General features: G+C 41.6%; 1 protein-coding gene across 1 annotated transcript in view; it reads right to left on the bottom strand.

Annotated features, from left to right (window-relative positions):
* Positions 1-24,934, bottom strand: part of ADGRE5 (adhesion G protein-coupled receptor E5) — a gene marked incomplete at its 5' end in the record, with an annotated part of 183,202 nt that overhangs the window by 88,175 nt on the left and 70,093 nt on the right. The window contains 3 exons of the mRNA XM_082256377.1: positions 5,113-5,238; positions 6,144-6,266; positions 23,663-23,821. Coding sequence (XP_082112503.1) covers positions 5,113-5,238; positions 6,144-6,266; positions 23,663-23,821 — 408 coding nt within the window. The remainder of the gene's footprint in view (positions 1-5,112; positions 5,239-6,143; positions 6,267-23,662; positions 23,822-24,934) is intronic.

The raw sequence follows: 24,934 nt of genomic DNA, 5'->3' as shown, positions 1-24,934 counted from the left end.
ATTGCCATCAGTGACCCAGTACACCACTGTCATTGCACTGGCCCAAACCTGTTCTTTATCAAGCTGTCACGGTGAGATCAGCATACTCTCTCCACTGCCACCGTCTGTCAGCTATACCCAAGGAACTGGTGACAGAGTCATTAACCCACTTCAGTGTAATTTTGTTGCAATAAACAAGGTTAAGTCACACTCTCATCTCTTTCAGCCAGTTAAGCTGACCAATGACCCTTTCAATCTGCCTGACTCCTCCGTGGTCCTTCATCCTGACTACACAACCGCCCAGTCAGCTCCCCTGCACCATAACATACAGTTCATAATTGATTACTACCACTATTGCTCTCTGAGCGGGGTGATTGACTCTTGTCAAGTGCACCAACTACACTAGGGCCCCAATGTAGCTGTCAAGTAAATATAAAGGGGGCTATACAGAAATTCTTATCCGGTTTAGTCATTGCATATTGCTTCCATTTGCAAACGAGGGTCTAGGCTTAGCCTACCCATTATAGGTACACCCAGGAAATTTAACCACTTTATCTTGCTACATCTACCACTCTGTTGCCTGTTATTTGTTGTATGTTTGTGGTGAAAGCTACAGCGTATGCTATTTGAGTCAAGGTACAGTTCTTTTCTATTTGAGTACATTTCTAGTGCATTGTATGGGTTTATCATATACTGTACTGCTATATTTTGTGCATATGCTTCTTCAGAAATACACCCTGTTATCCCCTATATGGTCTTGAGCCTGATCTCAGGGTGACCTTCAATTTCTGGAAAAGTTGCAAGACCCACATTGACTAAAGGGGTACAACCTGAGGTGTCAGTGGGCTGGAGGCCTTTTGCAAAGCCAAGGAAGGAACAGAGGACCTAACACTATCAGCGGATCCTACGGAGGTAGCACTACAATTCTCTGGGTGCGGCTCTATAGGGGATCACAGAAGTGTAATACTAAGGCACATTAAAAGGTATTTACAGTACACTGCTTGAATATGATAATACAAATATTGATTCATTGATAAAAGCAGGACTATGATCATTTGTGTCTTTCATATCTACCTGGGGTTCAGATTTAATATAGCTATTTGCATATTAGAAGAATTACAAATCTATTTTAGAGTACCACAGCAGCACTTTAGCAGCTTAGCAAATGTTAATAGAAAGCAACAGGCACTGCTATCTCTGATTTTCTGTTATATGTTCTTACAAATATGGCATTGTTAGGTCCAAAATCCACATAAGCACATAATGGTTAATTGCGTTATCTTCATATTAAATACACTTAAGGGGCTATTTTTCAATGTTTTCATTCAAACATTTACATATTTTTCGCATTAGATTTTCTATTTTTTTTTTTTTTTAAAAAAAGGTGATTCTTAGGCAAAATGTATTTGCATCTTTGGTGCAAACATTAATAAAAACAAACTTTAACCCCTTCTATACCGGGGCAATTTCATCCTCCTTTGCCCAGTTTTCAGCTTTCAGCGCAGTCTCGCTTTGAATAACAATTGCGCAGTCATGCAACACTGTATCCATATGAATTTAGAAATCTTTTTTTTCACACAAATGGAGCTTTATTTTGGTGGTATTTATTCACCACTGGGTTTTTTATTTTTTTGCTAAATAAATGCAAAAAGATTGAACATTGAGAAAAAGCATGTTTTTTCTTTGTTTCTGTTATACAATTTTGCAAATAAATAATCATTCTTTATAAATTTAAGCAAAATGTATTCCGCTACATTTCTTTGGTGAAAATAAACCAAATCAGTGTATATTATTTAGTCTGTAGGAAAGTTTGAGTCTACAAACTATGTGGGAGATTTACTAAAACTGGAGAGTGCAAAATCTGCTGCAGCTCTGCAGAGAAACCAATCAGCTTCCAGGTTTTATTGTCAAAGCTTAACTTAACAAGCTGAAGTTCAAAGCTGATTGGTTACTATGCACAGCTGCACCAGATTCTGAGTGCTCCAGTTTTAGTAAATCTCCCTCTATGGTATATATACTATATTGACAAAAGTATTGGGATGCCTGCCTTTACATGCACATGAACTTTAATGGCATTCCAATCTCAGTTCGCAGGGTTCAATATTGAGTTGGCCCACCCTTTGCAGCTATAACAGCTTCAACTCTGAGAAGGCTGTCCACAAGGTTTAGGAGTGTGTTTATGGAAATGTTTGACCATTCTTCCAGAAGCGCATTTGTTAGATCAGGAACAGTTGTTGTACAGGAAGGCCTGGCTCACAGTCTCCACACTTATTCATCCCAAAGGTGTTCTGTCGGGTTGAGGTCAGGCCAGTCTAAGATTGGGATGACATTAAAGTTCATGTGTGTGTAAAGGCAGGTCTCCCAATACTTTTGACACTATATACAATACAATTGTACACCCCTCACATTTTTGTAAATATTTTATTATATCTTTTAATGTGACAACACTAAAGAAATGACACTTTGCTACCATGAAAAGTAGTGAGTGTACAGCTTGTATAACAGTGTCAATGTCCCCTCAAAATAACTCAACACACAGCTATTATTGTCTAAACTGCTGGCAACAAAAAGTGAGTACACCCCTGATTAAAATGTCCAAATTGGGCCAATTAGGGCCATTTCCCCTCCCCGGTGTCATGTGACCCATTAGCATTACAAGATCTCAGGTGTGAATGGGGAACAGGTGTTTTAAATTTGGTGTTATCGCTCTCACTCTCTCATACTGGTCACTGGAATTTCAACATGGCACCTCATGGCAAGAACTCTCTGAGGATCTGATAAAAAGAATTGTTGGCGTACATAAAGATGGCATTGGCTATAAGAAGAAGATTGCCAAGACCCTAAAACTGAGCTGCAGCACCGGTGGCCAAGACTATACAGCGGTTTAACAGGACAGGTTCTACACAGAAAAGGTATCACCATGGTTGACCAAAGAAGTTAAGTGCATGTGCTCAGCGTCATATCCAGAGGTTGTCTTTGGGAAATAGATGTATGAGTGCTGCCAGCATTGCTGCAGAGGTTAAAGGGGTGGGGGGCAGCCTGACAGTGCTCAGACCATATGCCACACACTGCATCAAATTGGTCTGCATGGCTGTTGTCCCAGAAGGAATCCTCTTATAAAGATGTTGCACAAGAAAAACATGCAAACAGCTTGCTGAAGACAAGCAGACTAAGGACATGGACTACTGGAACCATGTCCTGTGGTCTGATGAGACCAAGATAAACTTATTTGGTTTAGATGGTGTCAGGCATGTTTGATGGCAACCAAGTGAGGAGTACAAAGACAAGTGTGTCTTGCCTACAGTGAAGCATGGTGGTGGGAATGTCATGGTCTGGGGTTGCATGGGTTTTGCTGGCACTGGGGGGCTACAGTTCATTGAGGGAACCATGAATGCCAACATGTACTGGGACATCCTGAAACAGAGCATGATCACCTCCCTTTGGAAACTGGGCCACAGAGCAGTATTCCAACATGATAACGAACACCTCCAAGACGACCACTGCCTTGCTAAAGAAGCTGAGGGTAAAGGTGATGGACTGGTCAAGCATGTCTCCAGACCTAAACTCTACTGAGCATCTGTGGGGCATTCTCAAACGGAAGGTGGAGGAGCGCAAGGCCTCTAACATCCACCAGCTCCGTGATGTCATCATGGAGGAGTGGAAGAGGACTCCAGTGGCAACCTGTGAAGCTCTGGAGAACTCCATGCCCAAGAGGGTTAAGGCAGTGCTGGAAAATAATGGTGGCCACAGAAATATCGACACTTTGGACATTTTAACTAACAAGTCACATGACATCGGGAGGGAAAATGGCTACTTGGGCACAATTTGGAAATTTTCACTTAAGGGTGTACTCACTTTTGTTGCCAGCGGTTTAGACATTATCGTGTTTGGGGTTGGTACCTCAGGCCATAAAGGTACCTCAGGCCATAAAGGTGTAGGGACTTTAAGGGCAAAGTAGTAAATAATAAATAATAATACAAATGCACTTAGTAAAATAAGACATATATTTTCTGTCTTTGTGAAATGATACATATATACAGTATATTGGGTGTTGTGAGGGGTTATAGACCCCTAGTGAGGAAGTGTGATTAGGTTCAGAAGATAGTGACAGGTGTGAAGGTTGTGACTTTTTTAGGATAGTTCTCTATCAGGTCAGAGAGTTTCTCCTGCGTTTGTATCCCCACGCGTTTCGGCTCTCAGTCGAGCCTTTTTTCAAGGGTAATAGTCACAGATTATCGTTTTTTTTTCATTTTTTCTTTCCATGTGTGGTAATGTTGATCCCTCTGGAGCAACGAGAACCCAAGCCGTGTAGCGGTCAATGCTGCTATTGAGGGCAGTCACTTGTTCTGTTTATGCTCTGATGTGTGCTATGTTGTTGGCAAAACCAATATTTCTTGATAGGTAGACAGTGATCAAAAAACCCCTAGCGGTTTAGACATTATTGGCTGTGTGTTGAGTTATTTTAGGGGACAGCAAATTTACACTATTAAACAAGCTGTACACTCACTACTTTACATTGTATCAAAGTGTCATTTCTTCAGTGTTGTCACATGAAAAGATATAAAAAAAATATTTACATAAATGTGAGGGGTGTACTCACTTATGTGAGATACTGTATAAGAAAATCGATCAGTCCTGATGTACTGATGACTTATATCATTTCTGGAGGCCCTAAAATGCCAGGACAGTACCCTGTACAATGTCTCCCGAATTACCCCTTTTTGGAAAGTAGACAGTCCAAGGAATTTAGTAAGAGGCATGGCGAGTTTTTTGAAATAGTAACTTTTTTGTCACAAGTTTTTGTAAAATTAAGAAATTCAGGGAGCCTTTATGGACAGCAGAACACAATGATTAACGCTAGTACAATTGCCTGCAGTGATCACTTGTGAAAAAATCTAACAGGCTAGTTGTTCCCAGGTGTTGATCAATGGATCGACATGGGTACAATAAGCCTGCCCATAGATGGATCAAATCTTGGCCGGTCACTGCCTGAACCAGAGGAATTCTGATCCATATATGGCTAGCTTCAGATGCTATAGTGTAAAGTTTGTCAGAAAAAAACATAGATCAGAAGTCTTACAGCGAGCAATAGACATAAATGAATATGGGAATTAATAAAAATTTTACACTCACCTGTGCAATTATTGTCAATGTTCTTGAACCCCTTCATGCAGATACACTGGTATGATCCAAGTGTGTTGTTACATGATCTACTATTAGGGCCACAGATGTTGGGGTCTTCTTTACATTCATCAATGTCTGTAGATATAGAGTCAGATTTAGTGAAATGTTAGACATGTGAGGGGTAACTACAACCATCACTCACTATGTGACATCTCCGGTGCAGCAGTAAAGCACCACCATTGACAGTGCTGCAAAGCAGGAAGCAGAACCTGTGTTTGTAAATTGTAGTGAGCAAATCAGGCTTCCCCCATGTACTGTACGTATACAATTCCAAACTATAAAAACACTCAAAATGTAATAAAAGAAAAATAATGGGATAAATTCTGCTACTTATAATATAAAACCAACAAAATAAGTGAAATACAAACATATGAAATGATCGCATATAAGTGCATCACCAGTAGCCCCCTGTGACATCACTGTGATGAAGTTGGGAGTGACTAAACGCGTTGGTGTGTGTCTACGCCACCTGGAATCATTGCAGTAACAGTGTGAGAGCAAGCGATGGTCTCTGGATGGTCATTACTCAGCGTGGAGGAGGTGAGATCCATGGGGATCTGATCGTTGGTGTATGACATCAGTTTTACAATGCCTGTTACAAGGTTTTAATATGTGAGTGGATTGAATTTTGATTTTAATAAATGCTTAAGGTTTGGACAATATTACACTAGTGGAGAGTGGAGCCCCTCCCACTGTTAGAACAACTTTGCAAAACCCACCATTTGGCATGGTGTGCCACTACTAGCCATGTCCCCTGCTCCACCCTGGTCCCAATCCCATCAAAAGTGGGTGTGGTCAGTAGGGTGTACCCAGGTTTTATTTTGAAAACCTGACCACCTTATTGTATGGCATTGTGTTCGCATTAAATGCTAACACCAAGGAGTAAGAGACATTTTTGCAGAAAAAGACATAGATCAGAAGTCTAACAGCGAGCAATAGACATGAATGAATATGGGAATTAATAAAAATTTTACACTCACCTGTGCAATAATTGGTGATGTTCTTGAACCCCTTCATGCAGGTACAATTGTATGATCCAAGTGTGTTGTTACATGTACTGTTAGGGCCACAGATGTTGGGGTCTTCTTTACATTCATCAATGTCTGTAGATATAGAGTCAGATTTAGTGAAATGTTAGATATGTGAGGGGGTAACTACAACCATCACTCACTATGTGACATCTCCGGTGCAGCAGTAAAGCACCACCATTGACAGTGCTGCAAAGCAGGAAACAGAGCCTGTGTTTGTAGTGAGCAAATCGGGCTTCCCCCATGTAATGTACATATATAATTCCAAACTAAACATGGATTTAAAGTTTATAAAACAATATGAACATACATTTTTAATGTTATTTACATATTAACTAATCTCTTTTACAAGTATATCTAAAAATCATTGAAAAGGTTATGCAATCTCTTTAAAACATGGTTTAAACCAGAATTTTTTTCTAGTGGTGGGGTGGGGGAACCCCATGTAAGATTAATTCAATGCTTTATTCTCTTTATTCTTTCCATTCTTTTTTTATTTCAACGACAACTTGTATTTTTTTAGTTTTAACAACTGAACCTGACAGTGCTACCTTTGAAAGCAGTAAACAATGGTGTACAGCGTCCGCTTTTTGTCACATCTTGAAATGAAGAGATGAAAACTCATCTCTTCAAGGAAATCTATTCTGCCTCCAATTAACAACTGAACTTTTAACTGTTCCATCAGCCCATCCCCCACTGTTATAACCTTTTGTACCCCTTGCCCCAACCTATTAGATTGTCAGTTCTTATGAGCAGGGTGCTCTTAAGCTTCTTGTATTTTATTGTATTGCAATGGTACTGTCTCCCTTTCGTTTATATAGTGCTGTGCAAACTGTTGGCGCTATATAAATCCTGCATTATTGTAATAATAATAATAACATCTTATGAGTAGTAAAGCCCGAGGGGAAGGTCTGTGAAGGTTTTAAATGATCCCTTATAGTGGTTTTTCACCTGAACTACAAGAGTTAATATGTAATTCTGTCTAGGGGACAGAAGAAATAGTTTTACTAACATGATAAGCTGCTCCCCCAGCAGATGGTGATCCCTCACGCTCCAGCGGTGGACTATTCCAAAGTGCTAATAAGTCCAGTGCAGGGTTATGGACTCTGCTTGGGTCTTGATGACATCTGGATCCTTAGCTACTAGAGCGTGGGAAAGAAGAGGCTGTGGGGACTGGTCTAGCTGCTGAAAGGAGAGGAGGATCTGGCAAATATATTTTCTTTTTTTTCCCCCTAGACGAGTGGTCTCCAAACTGCGGCCCAGAGGCCAGATGCAGCCCTTTGCTTGCTTTTATCTGGCCCTTGGGCACTGTTTCATCCACTGATACCAACAATAGGGCCCAATTCCCCCCATTGACACCAATGATGGGACATGATTCCTCCGAATAATACTAACGATGCAGACATATTTCTCCCAAAGTCATATAACAATGGGGCCCAATGACACCAATGATGGAGCACAGTTCCTCCCAATGACACCAACAATGGGGTACAATTCTTCCAAATGACATCAGCAATGGGGCACAATTGCTCCCACTGACACCAAGGATGGGGCGTTGTTTTTTCGCACTGATGTCGGGACCTTTTCAACTCCTGAAGTCTGAAGGACAGTAAACTGGCCCTGTGTTAAAAAAGTTTGGAAACCCCTACCTAGACCTAAAAGAGCATGTAAAGGATACTTTTTACTTGCCTGTAGTTGGGTTGGATTTTAGGAGTTTGGTTCTTGCTCTTCTTTGCCTGTGAAAGGTGGATCCTTTTAGCTCCAGTGACATTCTTTATGGGTTCATCCAACAAAGCAACAAAGAGGTAATCACCCACAAAGAGCAAATGGAAAAGGTCCTTTTTAGAAGTTTGCTCCACCTCCTAACACATTCGTTTTGTGCGACTTGGACCTCTAAGCGATGGCCGGGGCATATTCCTGAGCTTTAGGAGGATGACTGGGAGGGCTGTGTTTCTATCTATGTGATATCAGCTATAGACCGGTTCATACAGCTGAAATTCCTCCATAGAGCCTACTACACTCCCCAACACTTGGCCAGTATTTACCCATATTCAAACCCCCTATGCACAAGATGTGATTCCTCTACTGGCAGCTTCATACACATGGTTAGGTCCTGTCCTATAATCATGCCATTTTGGGAATCAGTGGTTGATGCTCCTAATGACATGCTCCTTTAAAAGTAGACTTATGAGAGTAGGAATTGTCCTCAAAAGTTCAACAAGGTCTGGTCAGTTTGGATAGATGATCAGGGACAAGATACACCTTATGCAGTCTAACTGGATCTTTTCCCTTCCCCTCTTTTCCTTTCCCTTCCTTTCACTGCCCCCCCCCCCTTTTTTTTCTTATACTCTCCTCTCTTCAGATCTGCCATGTTGCCACTCTCCAACCTGACAACATGAGGTTCCTGCTGCTCAGAATGGTTGCCTTACCTTGGGTTCTTGTCTCAGATTGGCCCATTTGGGTTATTGTTTAATTTTTACTGTTTACTTTTTTACTCTTCCTACCTGAGTACACACGGAAATTGCTGCTGTTTAATGTACAAGAGTCCTTCTGCACAATTTATTTCATGTCTTTAGTATCTGTATATTACAATGTATTTAACTGTAGTAGCAATATTCTAAACATTTCAAAAAAACCTTGTTTCTAAAAGAAAAAAAGTGTTCTGTGCATCTGCACGGACATAATGCTGATGTGCCAAAGCAAGCAACTGGCATCAAATGCCTTGTCTCACATAACGATAAATGTGAAGGCCATCTTGTCTATGCAATCTATCATGTGCTGGTTTACTCCTGAATCAGCCAGGATACACCAAAAGTATTTTGACCAATTGGTCAGACTGTGAGCTGTTAGCGTTAGAATCCATACTGGCTGCTTACGTGAAGCACAGACAGGGACAAAGCCTCAAGGTCCTTGTGTTTGGGTTCCTTAAATTAAGGAGAATCCTACACAGCTCAGCAGGACTGACACAGCGAGATCAGCAAGCAAACAACTACTTGAAGGCTGCAATGTGGAGTCACCCAATCTAGTGAGCCCTAGTCTAAAACAACCAGCAGCTGTTGTTTGGAGAATTCTTTTTTTTCTCCAAACATTTTTATTGATTATTGATATAAAAAAGAAAATAATACCTGATGCAGTTACCTATGATGAGTGAAAAGATTCACAGTATACAGAAGTATAAGGTAATATATGTGAGTAAAATTCCAACAATAACCAGTGTTGGTCATTTTACTTTAACCGCTTGCCGCCCGCCCGCCGTCATATGACGGCGGAGCGGAGCGACCATTATCCTTGGCCGCCGTCATATGACGGCGGCACTTTAAGCAGGGCAGGCGCGCGATTGCGTGCGCGCCGCCCTGCACTGCCGGTGTCGGGGTGTCCCCGGGACACCCCCCGTCACCGGCAGGGGGGGGAAACAGCCAATGGGCGTGGCTGTTTCCCACGTGATCGGCTGTGTTCCAATGAAAAAGCCGATCACAATGAAGGCGCCCACAAGATGACCGCGCATGCGCGATCGGGAGCGCGCAGCGCGGTCATGTCGGTGGCACTGTGTTCCGTAGGAACACAGCTGTCTCCGGCAGTAGTAAACAGTCACTGACAGTGACTGTTTACTATGTGATCGGCTGTGAATCCATTCACAGCCGATCACAAAATGTAAACAAAGAGCAGTAACTCACTGTTACTAGCTCTTCTACCCTCACACAGTTTCCAGTGTGAGGACAGCAGAGCTAGAAATAGTGAGTTACTGCTCTGTGTACTTGTCACAATGTAAAAGCACAGAAATAAATGTCCCCACACAGTCCTCAGCCCCCCCCCCCCAATGTCACCTGTCACCCAACAGTCACCTCATCAGTGCCCAGAAATTGACACCCATGTGAGCGTAGCGATCGCGGGCAGAATCACCGCGATTCTGCTCGCGATCCGGAAATCATTGCAAATCGCGGGACGCCTGTGCGTTGCCCGTGATTTGCAATAGCACCCCAAACGCTGTGCGATGTTGCCGCCATTTCCGCCTGCCAAATTGCGGTAACATCACGCAAACATCGCATGACGCCCAAAAAAAGGTACAAGAGCTTCTTTGGGGCGTCATGCATTGTTTGCGCGATGTTACCTCAATTCGGCAGGCGGAAATCGCAGCAACATCACACAGCGTTTGGGGTGCTATTGCAAATCACGGGCAACGCACAGGCGCCCCGCGATTTGCAATGATTTCTGGGTCGCGGGCAGAATCGCAGTGATTCTGCCCGCGATCGCTACGCTCACATGTGAATGTAGCCTAAAGTTCACCGGTCACCAGAGACTGCCATCAGTACCGCCGTGCACCATCGCCCGTCACCTGTCACCCATCAGTGACCATCACCCGTCACCCCCATCAATCACCGTCACCTGTCACCCCATCAGTCATCGTCATCTGTCACCCTATCAATCATCGTCCCTTGTCACCCCATCAGTGATGGTCACTTGTCACCCCATCAATCATCGTCACTTGTCACCCCGTCAGTGATTGTCATCTGTCACCCCATCAATCATCGTCACTTGTCACCTCATCAATCATCGTCATCTGTCACCTCATCAATCATCGTCACCTGTCACCCCATCAGTCATTGTCACCACATCAGTCATCGTCACCTGTCACCCTATCAGTCATCGTCACCTGTTTGCTACATACATGCAACCACTTACCGACTGCCTAACGACTATATCCGTCGGCCATTAAAAGCTAAATACTGGGGTTATGGCAGCAGATAGCTGCCATAACCCTGGTATTTTTTTAAACGGCGGGCGGTCGGCTTTCAGATAAGGGTGGTCCCAGTGGCGGATTCGCTGCGAAATTACCCTTACGGTGCAGGGGAAGAGGTGCCCCCCCCTCCCGCCGCGTCCCAGACGTTTTCCCAGCTTACCGGACCCGCCGGCAGCGGGGAAAACTATCCGGTCCCGGATACTCAGAGACAGGAAGTCGAGTGAGGGCAAGATGGCCCTCACTGGACTCTATGGTCTTGGAGGACCGGAGCTACGTCAAAAGTCGTTGCCTAGCAACCGGCTTAAAGGGCCGCTTTTTTTTTTTTCTTTCCTTTTTCAACAATTTTTTTTTTCTTCTTTTTTAGTGTAGTTGTGAGGTGTGAGGTCTTTTTGACCCCAGATCTCACAATAAAGAGGACCTGTCATACCTATTTCTATTACAAGGGATGTTTACATTCCTTGTAATAGGAATAAAAATGATCAAAACATTTTTTTTTTTAAACTGTGTAAAAATAAAAAAATAATAAATAAAATAAATAGGAAAAAAAAAAAAAAAAAAATTAAAGCGCCCTGTCCCCGTTAGCTCGCGCGCAGAAGCAAACGCATACGCAAGTCCCGCCCACATATGTAAACGGTGTTCAAACCATACATGTGAGTTATCTCTGCGATCGTTAGAGCGAGAGCAATAATTTGAGCCCTAGACCTCCTCTGTAACTCTAAGCTGGTAACCTGCAGAAATTTTTAAAATGTTGCCTATGGGGATTTTTAAGTACCAATGTTTGGTGCCATTCTGTGAGCATGCGCAATTTTGAAGCATGACATGTTGGGTATCTAATTACTCGGCGTAACATTATCTTTCACATTATGGAAAAAAATTGGGCTAAATTTCCTGTTTTCTTATTTTTTAGTTAAAAAAAGTGAATTTTTTTCAAAAAAATTGCATTTGGAAGACTGCTGCGCAAATATGGTGTGATAAAAAATATTGCAACAATCTCCATTTTATTCTTTAGGGTCTCTGCTAAAAAAAATATATAATGTTTGGGGGTTGTAAGTAGTTTTCTAGCAAAAAAAATGATTTTAGGTTGTAAACACCAAGTGTCAAAAGTGGATTAATGGACAACTTTGTGAAAAGGGCTACTTGGATGTTAGGCCTATGTATGTGGCCAGGCTGTGAAAAAGTGTTACACATGTGGTATCGCCATACTCAGGAGGAATAGCAGAATGTATTTTGGGTTGCAATTTTTGCTATGTACATGCTATGTGTTAGAAATATTGCATAAATGGACAGCTTTGTGTAAAAAAAAAAATGTGTTTTCATTTTCTTTCCAGTTTCCAAAAACTTGTGGAAAAAAATGACATATTCAAAAGACTCATTATGCCTCAAAAATTATACATTGGGATGTTTGCTTTCCAAAATGGGGTCATTTTATGGGGGTTTCCATTGTCCTGGTGCTCCAGGGCCTTCAAAAGTGCGATAAGTTGTCAGGAAATTATATGTGTAATTTGTGCTCCTAGAATGCCGGACGGTGCTACTTGGATGTTAGACCTCTGTATGTGGCCGGGCTGTGAAAAAGTCTCACACATGTGGTATTGCCATACTCAGGAGGAGTAGTAGAATGTGTTTTGGGGTGTAGTTGCAAGTATACATATGCTGTGTGAGAGAAATAACCTGTAAAAAAAAAAAAATCCTCATTTTGCAAAGAGTTGTGGGAAAAAATGACAACTTCAAAAAACTCACCATGCCCCTTATTAAATACCTTGGAATGTCTACTTTCCAAAAAGGGGTCATTTGGGGGGTATTTGTACTTTCCTGACTTTTTAGTGTCTCAAGAAATGAGATAGGCCTTCAGTACATCAGGTGTGATCAAGTGTGATCAATTTTCAATGAATAGCACCATAGCTTGTGGACTCTATAACTTTCACAAAGACCAAATAATATATACTTATTTGGGTTATTTTTAGCAAAGATAAGTAGCAGTATAAATTTTGGCCAAAATTTGTGAAGAAAAATTACTCATTTGCTAGATTTTATGACAGAAACAAAGAAAAATGTGTTTTTTCACAATATTTTCAGTCTTTTTTTATTTATAGCACAAAAAATAAAAAACCTAGTAGTGATTAAATACCATCAAAAGAAAGCTCTATTTGTGTGAAAAAAAGGACACAAATTTTTTATGGGTACAGTGTTGCATGACTGAGTAATTGTCATTCAAAGTGTGAGAGCGCTGAAAGCTGAAAATCAGTCTGGGCAGGAAGGGGGTGAAAGTGCACTGTAGGCAAGTGGTTAAAAAAGTAATTAGTTACAGTTACAAATTACTTCTCCCAAAAAGTAATTGAGTTACTGACTCAGTTATCACATTGAAAAAGTAATTAGTTACTCAGCAAAGTAACTGCGACTTTTTTTTTTCTACTATTTTATAATGCAATTATGTTCTATAAGATCTTTAATAGTGGTGGCGGTGTGGCACACTGTGGGGGTCTGAGTCCTCCTGACTGTGTGAGCAACTGTATTTTTTTTTTGTTTTTTGGTACCTGCTGCCTGGAGTGGCTGGCTGGTGGTGGTGTGGCACACTGGTGGTGGTGGCGGTGTGGCACAATGGTGGTGACGTGGCACAATGGTGGTGACGTGGCACAATGGTGGTGATGTGGCACACTGGTGGTGACGTGCCACACTGGTGGTGGCGTGGCACAATAGTGGTGACGTGGCACAATAGTGGTGATGTGGCACACTGGTGGTGACGTGCCACACTGGTTGTGGGGGTCTGAGTGCTCCTGACCTGACTTAATTTTTTTTTTTGGTATCTGCTGGCGGTGGTGTCGGTAGCACACTGCCTGGTGGTGGGTGGGTGGCTGTGGGGGTCCTGACTGTCTGTGACTTTTTTTTTTTGGGACAAAAACAATCAGCGCAGACAGGTAAATAAAGCTTAGATGAGGACAGAAATGCCAGCTGGACACCGACCCGGGATACACAGCAAATTCCCAGACAGAAATTACAAACAAAATGGTGCAGCGCAAATCCTGTAAACACAATATATTAAGTGTACATGAAGGGCAAAAGTCCCAAAGAAACTGCAAAAAAGTCCTTGGATCCACTAGGCGTTGAAAAGGATGTAGGAGACAGCAACTCTAAACCAGTGATCACCCTCCACCAGACAGCACACATATGCCCTCACCTCATAATTAGACCCCTGTTTTACCAGAAGGTCAAAAATAGCAATATGCGTCCACATCAATCAGCGGGCTCCAGGTGTATAGGCAAGTAGCACTTAGAGGCTAAGGACCAGGCAGAGAACATATATCAAAAGGCCCAAGTCATTGACAGAAGCTCCGTGGGATATATGTAAAAAAAGAGAGAAGCGGAACCTGTAAGTGCAGACTGTAAATAGTTGAAAGCTTTAATAGATGAAAATGCACTTACAATTGCGAGGCTTTAAACAGGCACATCAGCGTGTAATACTACAAGGCATCAGCGATGTGGGCTCTGCACAGCAGCAGCCAGCCACACACGCTCGAGACAGCAGCAGCGGGTGACGTCAGACGGATGAGACTCCACCTCCCGCTCGTCACCCGCTGCTGCTGTCTCGAGCGTGAGCCTGCCCTCTAATTGCGCGCTGCCTGTTGCTGTCCTGCTGTGAGCCTGTGACTGACTGTCCCCGACGAGACGATCGTGAGTCTCCTCCTCTTCTCTTCTCTCTCCACTCCTGTACCGCGGTCATAGAGGAGAGGGGGAATACAATTACATCTACTACCACCTAGTGGCGGTAGATGTAATTGCAGTAACGCAGCCGAAAGTAGCGGCAACGGCGTTACAGGGAAAGGACGAGTAATCTGATAGATTACTCGTTACCCTGAAAAGTAACTGCATTAAGTAACGCCGTTTACTTAAACACAGTTACTTACAACACTGACAATAACTCTATATTTATAATGGAGAATTAAAGATACACATAAAATCCTAAATGGTTATTCATACATATCAAATGGAATAAAAATGAATGATAATAAAGATTATATTATCAAAAATTATATGGAGAGGTGTTTCTCAATCTCTTTATAGTCAAGGCACCTTTTACAATTCTGCACAATCTAGAGGCTATACTAGGCTATCTAGTACATATGACACCAAACATTCGAGGTGATTTATTCTTCCAAAGCAACACACTTTTGCACACTGGTACTGACTAGAATTCCAGTGTTTCTCTTCTCCCTCAGTTTCTCTTCCTCACTTAGTTAATGTGACCCCAGTGCTAATAAAGTGGGCAGGGGAGGGACAAACAAGAACACTGTGCAGATGCCCAATGTACTCTTTATCAACCATTGATGTTATTGGTTGTTAGGACACTGGTGGCAGCAAGAAGGTTGTAATGGTGAGCAATGACTTTATGTAACTAATAGACAGGCTTGATCCACCCCCTGTCTTATACACAGTTTTGGGAAATTTCTAGGCATGATATAGAGAAATATAGAATCATTTTTTAGGCTTTAACCATCATTCTACCATCATGGTGTTGATATGAAGGTCGAGGATAAGTGAAAGGGGAAAAAGAGAAAAGAAAGAAAGAAAGGACCAGAAAGGAAGTCAGGAATGAGGACCAAGAGTGTACATGAAAAAAGTTGGTAACTAGCTCATAAAAAGAACAAGGATTTATCAAAGTCTTGTGGAAGGTAAGATTTAATCTAAAGAGACCATATTTTCTCAAATTTATGGATTTTATTGTAAAGAATGGCAGCACGTTTTTTTCATCATCTTGTTCTTAACTAAAGTAGAAGTAAGTAAGGAGGTCCACCAACATTTTGCTAAAATTTGATAGGCTGCAGTGAATAGAAATGTGAGAAGACAGAACTGGTCATTAGTGCAATTGGGTGGTTCCAAATTAAGTAATCTTTGGAATTTTTTGTAATCTTATACTCACAAGTGTATGTATCATTCGGTAAACATGAATCCAGAAATCTTTAATTTTGGGGCCCTCCCAACAGATGTGTCTAAAGCTAGATACACACTACAGTATACAACTTTTGTTGTTAGATTTCCTTTAGATTTAAACCCCGTACACACGTACCGATTGTCGGCCGTAAATATTCGGCCGACGACCAATCGGCCGATTGTAGGCTTGTTAGTATGATGCTTCCGACAGCCGACAGCGCATTTTCGGCCGAACAGAATCTGTCGTGCATACTTTAAAATTTTTGTTGTCCGTCACCAGAACAGCCGATTGTTCGCCAGTCAATACAGATTTCGGCCGACAGACAGCAGATTAGCAAGACTGGGCATGCTCAGAGAAGGAAAAAAGACAAGGAAAGTTAACCATCACATGACATCACTTCTGCAGTGGGCTGTTGTTGGCCGACAAAATTCGTGTTCAGTCTTTTGCAGTTTTCAACAGACACGACAGCCCTGGACAAAAGACGGACGATCGTTCGGCCGACGATCAGTACCTGTGTACGGGGCTTTACCTTCAACTATGTAGTACAAGGGCCTGCCTGATTACATACTAATTGAAAGTGTTTAGGTTTGACCTCATATTATATGGATTTTGGTAAATCTAAAGAAAAAAATCTAAAGAAAATTGTATAGTGTGTATCCAGCTTTAGTGTGTCGGTTGTATGGCAGCCTCGGAAACATTTATCAGTGATTGAAAGTTAATTTTAGCCAGACGTTGGGGATTCATATACCAACGCATCAATAATTTATAATAAGATTCAATTGCTGTATTAATTGAGCAATGTGGTATGCCAAATATGATGCCAATCTTTTTCTTCTAACTTCTCACCTAGATCTTCCTCCCATTTCATCATATATGAATGTGGAAAAGAGACCTATTTTCCAAGGATGGATGTATAACTCATGGTGATAAGGTTTTTAGCATTGGGATCATGTAAACAACATTTTTCAAAAGGGGTTAGGGTTTAAAGTGAAAAGCTAATAACGTGTCACAAAATTCTTAACTTGCAGATATCTGGAGACTTTCCGAGAAGGTAAGTGGAGTACTGTTTTCATAGCAGAAAAAAAATGAGATAAATGCTGCTACTTATAATATAAAACCAACAAAATAAGTGAAATACAAACATATGAAATTATCGCATATTAGGCTCCATTCACACCTGGGCGTTTTTGTTTCAGACGTTTTTTCAGGCGTTTTTATGGGCGTTTTTGCAGGCGTTTTTTGTGCAGGCATTTTTAGATTGACTAGAGACCAATGGAAAACGCCTGTAATCTGCCCAAAAAGAAGCTCATGTACTTTTTTGAGCGTTGGGCGTTTTGCTTCAGGCGTTAAAACGCTCAGATGTGAACAGGGGCCATTTAAATGAATGGGGTTTTACTTGTTGGGCGCTTTGGAAACGTTTCTTTTGAGCGTTTTTGGAGCTGAAAAACGCCCAGGTGTGAATGGAGCCTAAGTGCATCACCAGTAGCCCCCTGTGACATCTGGAATCATTGCAGTAACAGTGTGAGAGCGAGTGATGGTCCCTGGATGGTCATTACTCAGCGTGGAGGAGGTGAGATCCATGGGGATCTGATCATTTGTGTATCACATCAGTTTTACAATGCCTGTTACAAGGTTTTAATATGTGAGTGAATTGAATTTTGATTTTGATTTTAATAAATGCTGGAGGTTTTGACAATATTACACTAGTGGAGAGTGGAGCCTATCTTTCCACCAACGGAGTGTTATTTACTGCAAGAGGGTTGGGGAAGTGAATTGGCTTACTAAAGGACTTTTCAACAGCTGTTTTGTCTAAAACTAAATTTGCCTAACCATGAGAATAGGGGGCAATTTCATTTGGGGAGTTACCATCTGATATGAGTGGGTCGGTGATGACACACAACGGTGGTGACTTAACTCTAATTGGATTTTACTGGATTCACATTTTTTTTTTTATTTGAATATATCACTAAAGAAGACAGTTTATGGGACAATTTTTATTTTTTAGATTTTTTGTCTTTGATTTTTACATATTTGGATCACTGTTATTATTATTTGGTGATGCTATTGCGCTACTGGTGATGCACTTATATGCGATGATTTCATATGTTTGTATTTTACTTATTTTGTAGGTCATAAATTCTGTGTAAGTTCCTAAAGGTCCACCATCTGAACCTAGATGGTTGGAGATACCCTGAAATTAACATTGAATTGCTTTTAATAGTAGGTAAAGGGGAATAAGATGACATAAGGTTTCCAGTGAATATAAAATTGTCACAGACTAAAAAGGAGTGTTTATTGGGATTAGAAACCATTTTACGGAATCGTTTAGGTAACCATAGGATAGTCCCAATGGATATAGGATCTAATATAGATGCTTCTATGGGGGTCCAAAGAGGTGGGTCTTTATAGTTCTGATATGCTGTAAGTTAAGCTACGGTATTTGCACTGAAGAGTATTAAAATGTTCTATTTGGGACTGCAAGACCTCCCTTGTCTTTTAGCTGAAAGAGTTTTTTGATTGACTTAAGGTTTTTAACTTTGTTCCAGATTAAAGCAAATATCAGGTTTTGAATTGATCGCAATTGATGGGGGAGGGTAACTTAACTGGGAGTTCGGGAAATATAAAGAGCAATTTAAGGAGGATAACCATTTTTATCGACAATATGTGTCCCAACCACAAGATCTGATATCTTTTCCAGGTCTCAAGAAGGGTGCCCAAATGTCAAATAAAGGAAGAGTATTTGGCAGCATATAGAGACTCATAAGATGGACACCTAATCAGGGTAATGAGGAAAGAATGATTGGATAATGCTATTAAGAAAGGTGTCCTAAAGTCAGAAGAACCTAAAAAGACACCCATTCTTGTAAGGGCTCTAGCAAAAAACTGAAGCATACTAGGGTTATACCTGCTATGGCTGGCCAACAGTTTTTCTTTTAATAGTGTTCAATCCTCCTGTAAGTAGTGTTATCACCCAGTTGTCTAAGATTTCTGTGTCCCTTAATGAACTATGACAATATTCAAATTTCTGTTGTTACACTTTAGCAGCAGTCTACCATGTTAAGATGTCCCAGAATATTTGCTTGCTTCATGAATTGTCTCGCTTCCCTTTTTTTCTATAGCATTGCATGTATGCAACATGTGTTTGTGCTGGAATCGCATTCCGTGGAGCAACTTTAGAACGGAAAGTGAGTTGTCACTGACGGCTCATGGTCTTGTACTAACGACTGGGAGATGGTGAAACTATGACAGGAAGGTTTGAAAGGCTGTGGCAGGTAACTTTAGCTGCCTGCAATTTATGCCAGTAGCAGTTTGCCCCCTCCCTTCCTTCACTGGGTGGTGTATAATATGACATACGTGTGTATTTTATGACTGACTCTGTAGACATGGTTGTCACTAAATTACTGATTGTGTTTGTGGCAGTGATCGACTGATATCGGTTTTTCGTTGCTGATACTGATATTTTGGCCAATGCATATCAGTATCGGCGGATATGGGCCTAGATTTTTTTTTTATTTGTCAGGTACCTTTGTGGAGGGATCTGGGGCTCCTCTGCACTTAAAAGCATTCAAAATGCCAAGTTTGGCTGTTTTGAATGCTGTAATTTTTTTTTAATCTGGCACCAGACAGTACCCGGAAGTGATGTCATTCATTACATCACTTTCGGGTTTTTGTATGGAGACCCGATCAGAGCAGAATGCGGCTTTGATCGGGTCTTCGGTGGCCGTGCAGGCTGGTTGCCCGGGTTTCCTGGTAGGACGGGAGACCCGGGCGAGCCGCGAAAGGTGGCGGGAAGGGGGGGACGTCCCCTCCTACTCCTTGTAATGACAGCCAAGCGGCTTCTCAGCCGCATCGGTTGTCATTACAAGACAGCCGACCGTCAGCTATGGACGCCGGTACCGGGGTGATGCACCTAGCTGCAGACATCACTCCGTTACAAGCACTTTCCTGAAATATTGGCAATATCGGTAACCTCCCGGGCTGATTCCGTTATATCGGGGAAAGTGCATATCAGACCTCGATATATGGGCTTTGCCGATAATTGGTCGATCTAAGGTTTGTGGACATGTTCATGACTTTGTCACTATGGTACATGTTGTGTCTGTGGACATGTTTCTGGCTGTATCGGTATGGAACATATTGTGTCAGTGGACAGATTTATGGCTGTGGTACTATTGTACAGATTTTATCTCTGCGGACATGTTTATGGCTGTGTCCGTGTGATACTGGTTGTGTCTGCAGACATTTGCAGTCACTACAATACAGATTTTTATTTCTGTGAACAGGTTTCTGGCTGTATCAGTATGGTGAAAGAATTGTTTACGTTTGTATTCATTTAGTTGTAATTTTAATTTCTCCACTTCTGGACCGGAAGGATTTGCTCCCTTAATGACCAGGCCACATTTTGCGATTCAGCATTGCGTTACTTTAACAGACAATTGTGCAGTCGTGCGACGCTGTACCCAAATAAAATTGATGTCCTTTTATTCCCACAAATAGAGCTTTCTTTTTTAGTGGTATTTGATCACCTGTGCGATTTTTATTTATTGCGCTATAAACAGAAAAAGTGGGACAATTCTGAAAAAAAAAAAAAAAAACAATATTTTTGACTTTCTGCTACATAACATTCCCAAAAATAAAAATGTAAAAATCTAAATTTTTCATCCTTTTAGGCCAATTTGTATTCTGCTACATATTTTTGGTAAAAAAAACCCCCCAATAAGCGTATTTTGATTGGTTTGCGCAAAATTATCGCGTCTACAAACTAGGGGAAAGATTTATTTAATTTTTATTTTTTCTACTAGTAATGGCGGCGATCTGCGATTTTTAGCGGGCCTTGCAACATTGCGGCGGACAGATCACACCCCTAACTGACATTTTTGACACTTTTGGGGGGACCAGTGACATTACTACAGTAATCAGTGTTAAAAATATGCACTGTTACTGTAATAATGACACTGACAGGGAAGGGGTTAACCCAGTGGTGATCAAAGGGTTAAGTGTGAGCCTAGGGGAGTGTTTTCTATTTGTATGGGGGAGGGACTTTTGAAATGAACACAGAGAACTGTGATCCCATATAGGAGGATCACAGGCGCTCTGTGATCATTTCAGAGAGCAGAACGGTCAGTTGTGTTTACAACAGCTGACTGTCCTTCTGTCTCAGCGGGGAGCGATCGCGGGCGCCCATGGATTGGCATCCCCACTGCCTAGTGGGGGCAGGCTAGCGCCGCCGACGGTGCGCACTTGCCCCCAGGAGCGCTCCATCGAACCGACGTACCCATACGTTGGTTCGCGCAGCCGAGTCAGCCTGCCCTAGTATATCTGCGGTAGGCGGTCGGCAAGTGGTTAACCGATTGTCGAACGTATAACACATATAAGGCGGCAAGGGTAGGGCGTGCACACCGCTGGCGACCTGACCGGACGCAGTGGTCAATCGTCAGGAAGGGACACAGAATAAAATAAAATCTATCCATAAAATAAAATCCATCCATCCATCCAAAAGCAGCACACTGTGTACACATAAACACTATCTAGGCACACAATTAACCCTTTGATCAACCTTAATGTTTAACCCCTTTACAGCCAGTATTCTTAGTACAGTGACAGTGCATATTTTTTAGCACTGATCAATGTATTAGTGTCACTGGCTCCCAAAAAGTGTCAAAAATGTCAGTTAGTGTCTGATTGTTCATCACAATATTGGAGTCCTACTATAAGTCACTGATCGCCACCATTACTAGTAAAAAAAAAAAAAAATCCAGTATATACAGTATACCATAGTTTGTAGATGCTATAACTTTTCCGCAAACCAATCAATATACAATTTTTTTTTACCAAAAATATGTTGCAGAATACCGTATTTTCCGGCGTATAAGACGACCGGGCGTATAAGACGACCCCCCTAATTTTAAAGTTAAAACATAGGTTTTGGGCTATACTTGCCGTATAAGACTACCTCCCTTCTGAAGCAAGGCAACACCATTGAAAAACATCAGATTTCTCATAGATCTCCAAGGTACCCCAAGTGCTGTAATACATGTAATCTCTCATAATATCTCCAAGGTACCCTAAGTATAAGTATTAATGGTAGATGTAATCTCAAGATGCTGGCTGTGCGGGAATCCTGTACCGGTATACCATATGTACCGTAGCTTCGGCTACATACATTATACCACGCCGTTGCCAATCACGGAGACCGATGTATTCGATTATTTAATGCAAAACCTGCTCGGATTGGCAGAGTCAGAGAGGCGGGCTGATGTTACTCCGCCAATCCGAGCAGGCTTTGCATTCAATACTACGGTTCATACGGTATTCTGGTACAGGATTCCCACACAGCCAGCGTCTTGAGAGATTACATCTACCGGTAATACTTATAGTCAGGGTACCTTGGAGATATTATACTCGGCGTATAAGACGACTCCCTATTTTTGGAGGATTTTTTTGAGGTTCAAAAGTAGTTTTATACGCCAGAAAATACAGTACATATTGTACTCATTTTATAAAGAAATTAGATTTTTAAAAATTTTTTTTTTTATTGGATATGTTTAAGGCTCGATTTACACCTATGCAGTTTGCTTTACAGCGTTTCTGCAGTGCTTTTTACATTTTTTTACCGTGATTTTGGCCTGATTTTTGTTTTGTATCTTTTATGCTTTTCTTGGGGGGGGGGGGGGGGGGAGGGGATTTGTTGTTGAGCAGATTTAAAAAAACAAAACGCAAATTGCTTCAAAGTCACAGTAAAAACTCGGTAAAAACGCACTATATGGTTTCTGAAGCTTGTCCACTGGAGTCTCTTGAACCAAAAAAGCAAAAAAGCACAGTTTTGAGGCTCCATTCTCACTATTGTGTTTTTTCATGCTTTTTGCAGTAACTCAGGTAATTTTTTTAACATGGGTTCCTAATAAACACATTCACATCAATGCATTTTTGTGCCCCGCCATTTTTGGAAAGGGTCAGGGACTTTTCTAAATGCAAAACTGTTTTTTTTTGCTTTTTTGGTTCAAAAGACTTCAACAGAGAAGCTGCAGAAAAGCACGTCATGAAGGGGGGTAAATCTTCTAGAGGTCAAGTGGTTAATGAGGATCCTAAGCACACCAATATTATAATATTTTATGTTGAACTTGTTTTGGTTCTGTATGGCATGTGTTGGGTGGATGGCACAAGGTAGCTGGCCTGAGGAGATAAAAGCTTAAATCTGGCCTTGATGATACAGTAAAATGAAGACAGTATTAGGGTCATTCACAGTTGTGTTGGTCTCTGAAAAGCGATTTGCGGTCGACTGCTTTTCAGAGAACGGTACAGGAGCGAGTTATTGCCACCTCCTGAATGTATTTTTTTTTTACAGCCGTACAAAGTTTTTGAAAGGGATAACCATACTGTGAGCCTAGCATTTGTCATGTGGTTGCAGTGTGGTCCCTTTCACTTAAATGGGCTGCGCTCAGTGATGGTGCTGCCCGCTACAAGTGGCAAGGGGTACAATTTCTGCAGGCAAAAGGCAAAACATTGCAACTGTGGCATGTGCACAGCTTCATCCATCCGCCATGTTATTTTAAGGTTACTGGTTTCTGGTTTGGAGGGTGGAGGTAAAACAAGGGCTCAACCACCTATAGTTACAGTCTCCCCCTGACCTCGAGTGCAAACAAGCCCTTAGAGTTCATTACTTTAAATAAAAAGCTCAGTCATAGGCCTCAAGCCTTAAGTAGATCATGGAACTCCAATGTCATATCCAACCTTGTGGCAATATGTGTAAACAGCAAACAAAATACATATTGCTATCTACGTAATGTGTTATTGCATTTCATCACTCACCTGTACATCCATTCTCTGTTTTGTTATTGGTTGGACAGAACTGTGTGGTGTTTTCTCTGCGGTAGCCTTGATTACACATACAGAAATATCCTCCTTTTGTATTGTTACACTCTGTGTGAGAACCACATGCATGTGTACCTTCCAAACACTCCGGTATATCTAAAAAAAACAAAGTAAGAGACACATAACTCATCTGTTAGTGTAAAGCTTACGATCAGTAATAGACTCTATATTTTGTTTCTTAAGGCTCGTACACACTATCAGAAAATCAGGCGGACATTTTCATCCAAAGAATTCTCGTACGATTTTCCTATAGTGTGTACACAACTTTCTACAGCCGATTCTGACTTTTCGTATGAAAACTCTTGAAGGGACAAACTCCAAAAATGTTCTCGTATGGGAACAGAACTAACGATTTTTGTTTAATGTGTACCGTTTTCGTATGATTTTCGTACAAGAAAAATCAGAAAAGAAAGACTGTTCATGATCATAAACAATAAACAACAAAAAAAACCTTTGTCGTACAAAAATTTACAGACTAATTTTCGATCATTCGATTTGCTGTGAAATGAGGAAAATGTGACGATCGTTCACCAGATTTTCTTATAGTGTGTACCCGCACCTAACTCATTGTTTCATCAGTTTCTGAGTGCTGTAATTTGCTGGACACTCCCTGTGGTGTGTGACCAGGGCTGCTGATAGAAATTGCAGGGCCCCATACAGACTACCTGACAGGGCCTCAGGGTATCCCCCCAAGAAAATATTAAAGATATATTTTGATAAAAATACAATAAAATAATTATTAGCAGACACAAATACAACATAACTCACAGATTTCCCGCTAAATCTAAAAGATGAAACAGAGTTGAAAAATAAATCTGTGTTGGGGAGGTGTTGGGGTCTTGCACATGGGTGGTGTGGTCTGTACAGTGTGAATCAGTGGTTCATTTATGTTGCTTGAGCCACCTGGAGCTGTACGAACACAGGTGCAGGTCCTAATTGGCAGGCGCGGGGATGCAGGTGTACAGTCCGAATAAAGACAGTGTGCATTTGGGGGCCAATCACCTGCACACCTGTCCAAGTAGGGCCTGCGGCTGTGTTCATATAGGCACTGCATCCCCATAGAATGTCAGGCGGCTCCAGCCCAAACCCCTCCTTCACACAGCCAGAGTACCTGTGGGAATGAGTCCTACTTATATTTTTCTAACTTAAAATGCAGATCTCTCCAGTGATGTGCTGTCACTACTAAGAGAGATTACATCTCCATCTGGT

The sequence above is a fragment of the Pelophylax lessonae genome (assembly GCF_965119305.1).
Source record: "Pelophylax lessonae genome assembly, chromosome: 4".
Classification (NCBI taxonomy): Eukaryota; Metazoa; Chordata; class Amphibia; order Anura; family Ranidae; genus Pelophylax; species Pelophylax lessonae.
The sequence above is the reverse complement of the archived record's forward strand: the minus strand, read 5'-3'. Positions and strand labels throughout refer to the sequence as shown.